We start from the raw sequence: 12,143 nt of genomic DNA on the forward strand, positions 1-12,143 counted from the left end.
ACTGCTAGTGATATTCACTTGGAAGGATATTAGTGCCAAAACACACAGCACACAGAAAAATAGACAGGACAGGTGCCTGTCTTGTGTATCTTGCTGCGTGCTGTCTGTTTTGACCCTCCAAGTGAACATGCCCCAACTAGCCCCCAGCAAGTAGTTATGCTAGTGATATACTACTAACCTGAGGATAATGTCTGTTGCCTTTTGACAAGCTACAATTTATGCTAATGAAAGTTAATGCCTGTTCGGTAACCAGCAATGTCTTTTCTTCACAAGCACGGGCGTGTAAAGGTAAAAACAACTGTAGAAAAGGAGGAGGAGAAGCGAAAAGAACAGGAGAGAAAGCTGAAAAATTACAAGACTGCGACACAGCTAGTGCTTGAAAAGGTAGGCACACTAGCGTATTCTTGTTGGCTAGTGAATGTTCATTTGCTTGCTTTCCATTTTCAGCGACAGAATGGAGAACTTGACGATGAACTGCTGTGTGTCACTGGTCAGATCCTTCAGAGCTGTCCAGACTACACAACTATGTGGAACATTCGCAAAGAAGTGTTTATGCTACAGTTTGAAAAAAGGCAAGTGCTAGGTGTAGACCACTCTGTGCGCTTTTGCTTTGATGCATGCCTGTTATTTAATATGCCACCTGCAAAGGCTATCCAGCCAGGTTATCGCTTAATATCTTAAGTCACTTTGTAGATTTCCTATAATCAAAATAAGAATTAAAGTACTGCTCTGCATTTTTTGTGCTTGTATGTGAAAAAGGCAATGAATGGGCTTTTTTTTTAATATAATGTAGAAGTACAATTCTTTTGATCTGCATTTCAGGGAATAGAACTCATTGCAGTTAGTTTCATTTTGCAGTTGCAAGAAAACAGCTGAAGACGGTGCAGGAGAATTACTTCTTACTGAAGTAGCCTTGCAGAAAAACCCCAAGTCTTATGGGGCTTGGAGTCACCGTGCCTGGGCCATGGAGAGCTTTCCAGGCATGGATTGGGACAAGGAGCTACACTTGTGCAACCTTTTCCTTAACCAGGATGAGCGAAACTGTAAGTTGAAAGAGTTGAGGAATGGCACTGATTGCACACAGATCTACTTTTGCCTTAAGCGAAATGCCTGTGGAGACATAGTTCATGTCCTTTCTTTGCAGGTGATGACAGTTCCATTCATAGCCTCCTCATACCCTGCTGTGTTGGAAATAGTGGTAGTGCGAGATAAGCTGCATATAGTGCCTGCATGCAGCATTGTGACACTTCTTATCTGGCCACCAACATCTGATAGTTGTAGTGACTCACCAAATCTTTTGATAGTAGTCTGAATATCAGATAAACTTTTGTCCTTCAATCCGATGAACATCTTGACCTCCATCAGTATGGTTTTAAAAAGCTTGCTCAGCAGCAGACTGTATAGTTTGTCTTGAAAATACTATCCATGAAGCATTCATACGTAGACAGAACTGTTTTGCTGTCTTTGATTTGGATAAGGCTTAAGACGTAACCTGGTCGTTCAGGATTCTCTGTGGCCTAGCAGATCTATGCATCCATGGTACAATGTTGAATGGCTGGAACAACTTTTGGGTAAATCATTCATTTATGTCTAGCCTCAACCCTTCCGAGGAACTTTATTTAGGAGGAATGGTGCGCCTCAGAGGTGTAGTTTAAGCATAACACTCTTTGTCATGAAAATTAATTTGGTAACCAAAATAATTCCTAACTTCCCTATGTACTTGAAGTTACTCAGTTTATATTAATGGTCTATGGATAGTGCACATCTTGCAACGTGTCAACATCCAAGAGACAAGTTGACAATAAGTAAAGTACAGTCAAACCCCGCTACAACGAATCCCAGTTTAACGAAATATTTGCTTCTCCGAAATATTCTTATTCCCACTCGGCTCGTCATAGAAACAAATGAAACAAATTTTTCACCACAAGGAACCATTTTTGGAGCGAGTTTCCACGTCAACGAAATTCTCAGTAAGGGAAGCTGGATTTAAAAATGTATTTAAGAATAGAATAAGCATATCGTCATCAGTCTGTGCACTTCCACAAGTCCGTACTGCTTTTCCCCGCTAAAACCTTTGCTTGAATCGATATATGTGCCCTTACTGACCCACCCCCATTCACAGACAAATGAAGACTGTCATTGCTTGATGGTGATTACTATTGGGCTGGCTTCCTTGGGACAAGGGGCAGGTTTAAGCTGTTATTTTCTTCTGAGCAAGAGCCACGCTCAATAATTCGTATCTTGTAGCCTCACCATCTGCAAGCTTTGCTTGAATCGATATATGTGCCCTTACTGACCCACCCCCATTCACAGACAAATGAAGACTGTCATTGCTTGATGGCGATTACTATTGGGCTGGCTTCCTTGGGACAAGGGGCAGGTTTAAACTGTTATTTTCTTCTGAGCAAGAGCCACGCTCAATAATTCGTATCTTGTAGCCTCACCATCTGCAAGGGACACGTTTTGTGTGATCCACAGTTTCATCGGTGCCCATGACAATCACATTGCGATGTAATTGCTCTTCGAGTATGAAAACATAGCATGGCGCTCATGGGAAAAAAAGCATAAGCGGCAAGTTGACCAACCCCTTTGTAAATAAATGATGATGAACTGATTTTTATGGCGCAAGGGCATCTTAGGCCAAAGAGCCTTTGTAAATAAATGACATTTCTGACTGTAATTTATTACAAAAACACTGTCCAATTTGACAATGTTTTTGTGCTGATTGCTGATTTCACCAAAACGAAAGTTTCACTTCAACAAACTTTTTCACGCGTCTCATCGGTTCCATTGTAGCGAAGTTCAACGAAGTCGCTGAGGGTAACAAACTGGATTCCAAGGGAAGGAAAGCGTAGCAGGGGGCGGCAGAAAGTTAGGTGGGCGGATGAGATTAAGAAGTTCGCAGGGGTCAAGTGGATGCAGCTAGCATAGAACCGGGTTAAGTGGAGAAATATGGGAGAGGCCTTCGCCCTGCAGTGGGTATAATCAGGCTGATGATGATGATGAAGTTCAACTATAGTGACATGGGCAGGTAGAAATACATTTCGGTTTTCTTCCACAAAAGGAGGTGGCCTTTCTATTCTCGCTCAGATGGGGCTTGCACACTGACTGTGCCCTACACCTAAATGAAACCATATTTTTTACTACCAGTAAAAAAAAAATTTCCTGGTATAACTGTATAACGATCTGTTCGGAGGGCTCTCTTGGAAACAGCAGGTGTCTAAAAGGATGCATCTTTTGCACAGCTATTGCTTCATAATATGCTGTTTCTTAGCTTACGGATGCGTAGTATGTGCGTCAGCAAGGCCATCATACTTAAAATGACTGGATCCGTTGGGGTCATTGCTTGCGACATGTCCCAGACCAAAAAAGTGACCACCGCCAATTCTCCTAAAAAATATTGGGTGGGTTGACAATTGTGCGAAAGGTCTTTCTTCAAAGTATTTTTCTTGAGCAAAAAATATTTCCTGACATAAGCTCTATTGGAAGTTTCTGTGAAAAAGCAAAAGTTGGTTTAAGAAAAAAACATTTTATATCATGCATGAAACAAGGTGCAATGATGTTATGTTTCAGAATAATTCACTTGCATTGTTCTTTTGTGTGACATCAGGAATGGAACTATATAAGAATTTTTCGCATTTTCTTGGGTCATTAAAATTGCAAAAACTGTGGCGTTTTAGGAAATTTTTTATGGTAACCTATAATATTCTATTAACCAGGCGATAGAAAAGTGCTCGGAATATAACCAACTCTTATATGTAAAGCAGGCAGGAGACCAGGCAGTAGGTAGTAACTATGGCATTGGTTCTAGGAATAGCAGGGGGGAGTTACTAGTTGAGTTTGCAGAGTGCAATAACTTAAGAATCATGAATACCTTCTTCAGCAAACGGAAGAACCGGAAATGGACATGGAAAAGTCCTAACGGGGAGAATAAAAATGAAATTGACTTCATACTGTGTTCAACCCCCGTCATTATGCAAGATGTAGACGTAATCGGGAAAGTGCGATGCAGTGACCGCAGGATGGTGAGGTCCCGAATTAGCCTAAATCTGGAGAAGGAATGCAGCAGATTAGTAAGAAAGAAACCCATCAACGAATTAGCGGTGAGGGGGAGGGCAGAAGAGTTCACGATCTCGCTAAAGAATAGGTATTCAGCTCTAATTGAGGATGGCGACATTACCCTAGAGGCAAGGAACAATAATTTCAGAGATATCATTACTGAGTGCGCGGTAGAAGTAGGCGGTAGGATTGTTAGAGAGGATACCGGTAAGCTGTCTAAGGAGACAAAAGATTTGATTAAGAAACGCCAGAGTATGAAAGCTTCCAATCCAACAGACCAGATCGAATTGGCCGAAATATCAAAGCAAATCAATAAGCGCAAGGTGGCCGATATAAGGAAGTATAACATGGAGAAAATTGAGCATGCTTTAAAGAACAGGGGAAGCCTTAAACAGGTAAAGAAGAAATTGGGCATATGCAAAAACCAGATGTATACGATAAGGGACAAGGCGGGCAACGTCATCACGAATATGGACAAGATAGTCAAAGTAGCTGAGGAGTTCTATACAGATCTCTACAGTAGCCAAAGTTGTCGGGACCGTAATGAGATTGGCAGTAGGGAAAAACAGTCAGACGTTCCACCAGTGACGAAGGACGAGGTCAAGAAAGCATTAGAAACTATGAAAAGGGGGAAATCAGCTTGAGAGGATCAGATAACTACAGATTTGTTGAAGGACGGAGAGGATATCGTGCTAGAAAAACTGGCCACCCTGTATACACAGTGCCTTGTGTCATCGACGGTACCGGAACCACGGCAGAATGCGAACATTATCCTCATTCATAAGAAAGGGGACTCTAAGGACCTTAAAGATTACAGACCAATCAGCTTACTGTCTGTTACGTATAAGGTATTTACTAAGGTAATCGCTAATAGAATAAGGACAACCTTAAACTGCAACCAAGCAAAGGATCAAGCAGGTTTTCGGAAACGGTACTCTACTATCGATCATATCCATACCATCAATCAGGTGATAGAAAAATGCTCGGAATATAACCAGCCCTTATACGTAGCATTTATTGGTTACGAAAAAGCATTTGACTCAGTTGAAACCTCGGTGGTGATGCAGGCATTGCGAAATCAGGGGGTAGACGAGCCATACGTGAAAGTGCTGGAAGATATATATAGTGACTGCACAGCAACCATAGTTCTGCATAAAGAAAGGCTTTAGGCAAGGGGACACAATCTCCCCAGTACTATTCACAGCTTGCTTAGAGGAAGTATTCAGAGACTTGGAATGGGAGCAGTTAGGGATAAGGGTAAATGGAGAATACCTCAGTATTCTGCGATTTGCTGATGACATTGCCTTGCTAAGCAACTCGGGGGATGAACTGCAAATAAAGATTGATGACCTAGACAGAAAAAGTAGAAAGGTAGGCTTGAAAATCAATATGCAGAAGACTAAGGTAATGTTCAACAGCTTTGGGAAGGGACAGCAGTTTACATCAGATAGCGAAATACTGGAAGTAGTAGGCGAATATGTCTACTTAGGACAGGTAGTAACCGCAGATCCGGGCCGTGAAAAGGAAATAACAAGAAGAATTAAGATTGGGATGGAGCGCATTTGGCAAGCACTCACAGATTATGACTAGCAGCTTACCGGTATCGTTCAAGAGGAAAGTATACAACAGTTGCATCTTACCTGTACTCACCCATGGGTCTGAAACGTGGAGGCTAACCAAGAGGGTTCTACTTAAGTTGAGGACAACCCAGAGGGCTATGGAACGAAGAATGGTAGGGGTAACATTAAGAGATAGGAAGCGTGCAGAGTGGGTCAGAGAAATAACTTAGTTTACCGACATACTAGTGGAAACTAAGAAGAAATGGGCATGGGCAGGACATGTAGTGCGAAGAGAGGATAACCGATGGTCGCTTAGGGTAACAAACTGGATTCCAAGGTAAGGAAAGCGTAGCAGGGGGCAGCAAAAAGTTAGGTGGGTGGATGAGGTCAAGAAGTTCGCAGGGGTCAAGTGCATGCAGCTAGCACAGAACCGGGTTAATTGGGGAAATATGGGAGAGGCCTTCACCCTGCAGTGGGTATAGTCAGGCTGATGAGAGTGATGATGATATATGTAAAGCATTTGACTCAGTTGAATCCTCAGCAATCATGCATGCATTGTAAAGTCAGGGTGTAGGTGAGCCATATGTGAAAGTACAGAAAGATATCTGTATACCTTATGCAAAATTGCTTCCATCTAGCCACTGGCACGTGCATTTCTGATATGTTTGAGGGTACTTGAACCGAGAAGCGGCAAGCAGAATAGGGTTGGGGCTTTTGTGGCCATTGGTTTAATGGTGTCGCAGGTAATGCCGACATATTGTTGTGTCCCTTGCTGTACGCAGAACTAAAATAAGGTCGTCATTTATATCACAGACATGCAGGAAAAAAAACAAAACACTATGCAAATGCCACAGGCCATACATGTCATGAACAGCATATGTAAAGAGTAGGGGTCAAGTGGATGCCACTCTTGTTACCATTCTGATACTTCGACTGTTGTATAGTAAATCAGTGTAAACTCTTGGACTATCTTATCCATACTGGTAATGAAATTCCCCACATTGTCTTTTAGCTAGGGGTATGCGAATATTGAAATTTTCGAATATGAATTGAATACGAAGATAGGACAAAAATGTCTTCCAATAATGAATATCTGATCAGTGGAAAAAAGGAAACATAGAAACGAATAGAACATTTAAAAACAGTAAACATTGGTAGTCTCGTTTATTTCAAAATTCTCATGGCATTTCAAATAAAACTAAACCAGAATTGCACAGAAGTGTATACCGTGCTGAAAAATCGAGTTAAATTTTAAATTGGATTTCATGTACCACTTTTTGTACATGAAGGACCTGCGTCAGCAGCATGAAACTGGGTGGAGCTGTCATGTTGCTGCTGAATGCAGTTAATACTTATTATTTCTGCTTTCAAGATCCAGTAAAAAATGTTCAAATGGATCGAAAACTTAAATTATCGAATGGGCCTGAAAAATCTGCCACAAGCAGTTTGCATTGCAGCAGTTTTATCTGATGAACACCTGCATGATGGTTATTTGCATTTTTAAATGAAATCGAAGTGAAAACGGCGCCTTCTGATGAGGGCTTCATATTGTGTACATTGTTGGGAAGGCCCTCTTCACAAAAGGGGAGGTTCCTTTTTTTACGAAATGACCCTGTTGCATTTTGAGGATGCTTCACTGCACAGTCTCACGCAGTCAAGAATTGCGGTGAAGTGCACAATGCGGTGAATCTGCGGCCAATTGGAAAATTTCGATGTATTCGGTAATTCTCGATATTCGGATTTTTACTTATGCTAGTTATCTCTTTACTATGCCTACCACTGCTCATTAGGGCATGCTAAATTCTTTCTATGTTGTACTCCATTATGTCAAATACTTTATGCTTATTGATAAGCTTTGATAGCTGTGCCATTTCTGTCTGGTCTGTTTGGTTGGAGGATTCCATGCTTTGGCATTTCGTGATCAGATCTTTTTTCTGCTTAGATAGTTTACTGGTGTCCTGTTTAGCTATTCTACTGCCTACCTCTACTGTGCACGCAGTAGTGATATTTATGAAATTATTGTTCATTGTTCCTACACTTTGGTCGTCTTTCTTGGTTAATGCTGAACATCTGTTGTTGATATACTGAATTCCTTTACTTTCCCTCTCACCGCTAATTTGTTGATGGACTTCTTCTTTACTGGTTTGTTTCATTCCGTCTTCAAATCTAGACGAATTCGGGACCTTATCATCCTGTGGTCACTTCATCGCACTTTTCTGATTTCCTCTACATCCTGCATAATGCTAGGGTTAGAGTACAATATGAAGTTGATTTTGCTTTTTGTCTTCTTGGTGAGGCTTTTCCATGTCCACTTCTGTCTACATCTAGGTGTGTTGGCCTCTGCAACCTTCAATTTATATCCCTTCTTAAGCTTGATTATGATGCCTGCCACCCTCTTATTAATGCTACAGAACTCTTCTATGTTACCAGCTATTCGTCGCGAAATCGACCTAGAGGTTGCACCACCGTCGCTCCGATAGTGGGAATCGGCAGCTGGCGGCGCTCGCAGAAACGCATGCGGTATATGTCTGCTTCCGAGTTTACGTCGGGTTTGTTGGCGATGAAAGCGTGCCTATGCAGTGCATTAGCGATTTACTGTTTAGAGTGTTCTAATATTGCAACCCGTCTTTTAGATTTACTGGCATTGCTTTGCACACTTTTTGCGTTGTATGGCACTCACAGACCTGATACTTGGGCCTGAACATGACATATCTTACTGCCTTTTCAACAGCGTGCGCGTGTCATACAAGTGAGAGAGGCAAATTTAGTGTCAAGCCCACGGAGATACAAGGTTCGTGTTCTGACCTGCAGTACTTTAGAATGAATTGAGGCAGCCTGGTTCATTATATATCTTACTTGACTCTAGGATTAAGCAGGTTAAATGTAGAGCTGATAGCATACTGCCCAGCGGGTTGCCGTAGACTATTGGAGATCAACCCTGGCTAGACAACCAGGCACAAGTATTCTCCAAAAATGGTCAAGATTACGCCGACACTGTACAAGAAACCTCGCCGCACTGCTCACTTGTAGAGCGGTGAGTGGATTGAGTTTGCCGAGCTCAAAACAAAGCGGATGCTTCTTGCGGCAGATAATCTGGTGTTGCACTGTGAAAGGCCTCTAAAGGATCTCCTGAAATCGAGGGAAGTATAAGGAATTTCTGATGTGTGTGATGTTTATAAATGGTAAATTAGTAGTGTAACTATTTTTTTCAATGACAACGAATTTCACCATGTGACAGAACTTACACACTTGACAATTAATTTAGCACTATCGGCGGTTCATTTTCAGTAACATTAAAGTGCGAGCTATGAATCGGTAGCTGCGAAGACATCGTAAAAACTGCGCTTAGTCGCTGTCATGTTCTGGCAAGGAGTTTTAAAGACTGAAGATTTCTTTATCATTGTAATTATTGTTGAGCAGTGACTTGGGGCGGTTCTGTCATTTACTTCCAAAACAACTACCGGATATAAAACTATCCTGAAAGAAATGGAGTTTATCTTATCATGGGACTATAAATATGTATTTATTCCCAAACTAAGCACCGATGGTTAAGCCCGTATGAAGCTACTTTGCTTCCCTTGTCAGAAACAACCAGTTTGCTAAAAAGACAGCACAGATGAAAATGGGTTTTAATGATTCTAATGGGCTACCAGTGTACATTGATCTATGTGTATTGTGTAATATTTAGTGTAACAGGTGCTGTGAAGATTTGTTTCTCAAAAGTTCGAGCATTTTTCCAAAGCGAAATGGGCTCATTACCACTGTTACAGATGCGCAGAATCCTTTAACAGAAAAAACAACAACAAAGAAAAACGCGCCATGCGACATCGGCTATATGACGGATGATGTAGGGGCGAGCCTCGGTGTCATTGATCACGTGGGATTGTTTAACGTGCAGTCAAATTCCACAGCTGAGGAGCGCCTTTTGAAACGGCCGGGATCGAACCCCCTTTTCTCGAAATCAACAGTCGAGTGCCCTACCACTGAGACACCGCAACAGAGGTTTAACAGCAAAAAGAAAAAAAAAAGTACTCAGACAGCTTTATCGTGGATACAGAGGGCACAGAGTGGCTTGTTCAAACTAGATTTTGCTATGCAGCAGTCTGCGGTCGCATGTTTCAGTAGTTACGGTATTCCAAACAGAAACGGGAATATATGATTTTTGAGCATTTGCATTAAGTTGTGACGGCAGCAACCTCTTTTGCTTTGACACGGCGCCTAATGACAGCAGCGCTTCGTTTGAGACACTGCTTGCCAAAGAATCTCAAGTGCCGAAGACCACAACTGATGATGCCCTTTCCAGCGTGACATACTCGATATGGACTAGTTTTTTTGTTTTTTTTTTAATGGAGCATGGGGTATTATTTCTTTTGCAAAAGGCAGATAGGTAAGCAAAAGTGCACAGAAACCGTGAACCAAACAAAAAGCACTCTTGTACACGCTGCACACGTGCATCTAAATCACTGCGGGCTGGCACACGACGCGAACACGCATCCACACTGGGTAGGGTTTGCCGCTAGGTGGTGACTCTGTTCGATCTCGAGGCCAATATGCTCATTAACGAGATATTCTACACATACTTCTCCTATGTCCGCTAAACTTCGGTAGCATGGTACATGCCTGCCCTTCAGTACAGTATATGCTTCATTTGTTCTCTTAACCTCACTAAACCCTGTGATATTCCATTTAATACCTGCTTGTTCCATGGACAGCCCTGCTAGACTAGCCTCACTAGGTAGGGTTATAGCGTTAAATGCTGCCAGGTTCAGTCCCCAATGGTGGGTTGCCCGAGGCTAGAGATTCCTAGCACCTTCCGTTGTGTCACAGATCTGACTGCTATTGTGGCCAATTGGTCCACAGCCGCTGGGGACTAAAGACTGGAGTTTTATTGGAGTGTTGATATAGGTGGTGGCTGGTTACTACACCAGGGTGGCCAAATCTTCTGGTCAGGGAGTGTGTTTCTGGTGCTGGTTATAGGAGTCGGGCAGTATCCCAGACTGGCTATGCGGTTCCATCAACATTCATATTTCCTTTTCTATCTGGTGGAGAATTGCAAAGCATTGGGATTCGAATCACAGTCCTCTTGCACACGAGGCAGATGTTCTACCTTAATGCCACCGCTTTTATAAAATATTAATAATGTGAGAAAACTATGGTTCTGTATGCACAAATTTGCTAAAAATGTTTCCAAGTTGTTTAGCATATTTTATGTTTAATAAGATATTTGGTACCTAGGTGTCAAAGATATTGCATCAACTTTTGATATCGATGTATTGTTTAATTTTCTCTTTTTGAGTGAACCACTTCACAAAGAACATCTTTAGTGATAACAATATTTTGTGTTTTATCTGTGTGCAGTTCACTGCTGGGACTATCGCCGATTTGTGTGTGGCCATACTAATGTGACTGCAGAAATGGAGCTTGCCTTCACCATGGACCGAATTGCTGCCAATTTTTCTAATTACTCTGCCTGGCACTATAGGAGTTCATTGCTGCCAAATATTTACCCTGGCCCCAGGCAAGGGACAGTCCGGGAGGATGTTCTGCTTGAAGGTGAGTGTTCTAAAACTTGCTCAGTTCATAGCTTGACCCAAGGAAAGCATGTGCACTTCTCAGGCAGTCATAAATGACTAAATAGCCATGTTTAGATTATTGTTTTTCAACTGGCTTGTGTGCAGAATGGCTGTGACCTACAGGCCATAAATGCAGTAAGCTCTGTGAGCATCAAATATTTTGAAGTTTCTGTAGTTATTTTTGGCTGCCTTGGGAAGTTTTACTTGGGTTGTGTATTCTTTTTGTGGTGGTTGAGCAAATTTTGAAATATGAACTAAAAGTCGTATGCCTTGAATATTGAATCAAAGATTTAAAGGTCCACGGAAACGGCCCCCAAGAAGACACTGATAAACGCGTTCAATGTGTAGAAAGAATTATTTTGAGCAAAAAACCAAAGTATAACTCCTTAAAACAAAGCCAGTGATTTATTATTAATTTTTAAAAACAGCGTTTTTTGAAATTCGCGGGCACAGAGGATGTCGTTTGGCGGTGTCGCATGAGCTATTTCCCAGGACCGTGACGTCACGGGCATGTTGACTGGCAAGCAAGCCAGAAGCTGCCATTCGCTGCGGCCACTGCAGCCATGACGCCACGGACACACTTCCGGTAGCTGCGAAAGTCGTCTGCTCGTGCGCTGCTCGAACTCTGTGCGGGCTGTTACAGCTCGCCGCCCTTATCGGTTAGGTGGCCATTGCCCATTAAGTGCAACCGAAGCGACGCAGGGATCGGCAGAACGAAGCTTCATTTACAAATATCTTATTTATATAACGTGGTTTCAGGAGTATCGGAGTGTCGTCCGACGAGGCGTCAACAGCACGGTCAAGCACCGCACGATGGCAGCACCTCCTTGACCGCCGTAAACGCCGCCGCTGTGGCCCCTCCTCCCGCATACCGTTCGCGACCGACACGGCGGATCGTTAGCACCGATGTCCGAAATAAAGCGTGCTAAAATTTGTTGGCGTCTGGAATATT

General features: G+C 42.4%; 1 protein-coding gene across 4 annotated transcripts in view; it reads left to right on the top strand.

Moving 5' to 3' along the window:
- The window catches only part of LOC146205092 (geranylgeranyl transferase type-2 subunit alpha-like), an 83,657-nt gene that overhangs the window by 805 nt on the left and 70,709 nt on the right, over nucleotides 1-12,143 (top strand). For all 4 annotated transcript variants that reach the window (XM_084589783.1, XM_084589779.1, XM_084589780.1 and 1 more), the window contains exons 2-5: nucleotides 274-384; nucleotides 448-572; nucleotides 859-1,043; nucleotides 10,977-11,171. In XM_084589783.1, coding sequence (XP_084445909.1) covers nucleotides 274-384; nucleotides 448-572; nucleotides 859-1,043; nucleotides 10,977-11,171 — 616 coding nt within the window. The remainder of the gene's footprint in view (nucleotides 1-273; nucleotides 385-447; nucleotides 573-858; nucleotides 1,044-10,976; nucleotides 11,172-12,143) is intronic.

Source organism: Amblyomma maculatum, chromosome 1 (genome assembly GCF_055883805.1).
Source record: "Amblyomma maculatum isolate TAMU_Amacu chromosome 1, ASM5588380v1, whole genome shotgun sequence".
NCBI lineage: Eukaryota > Metazoa > Arthropoda > Arachnida > Ixodida > Ixodidae > Amblyomma > Amblyomma maculatum.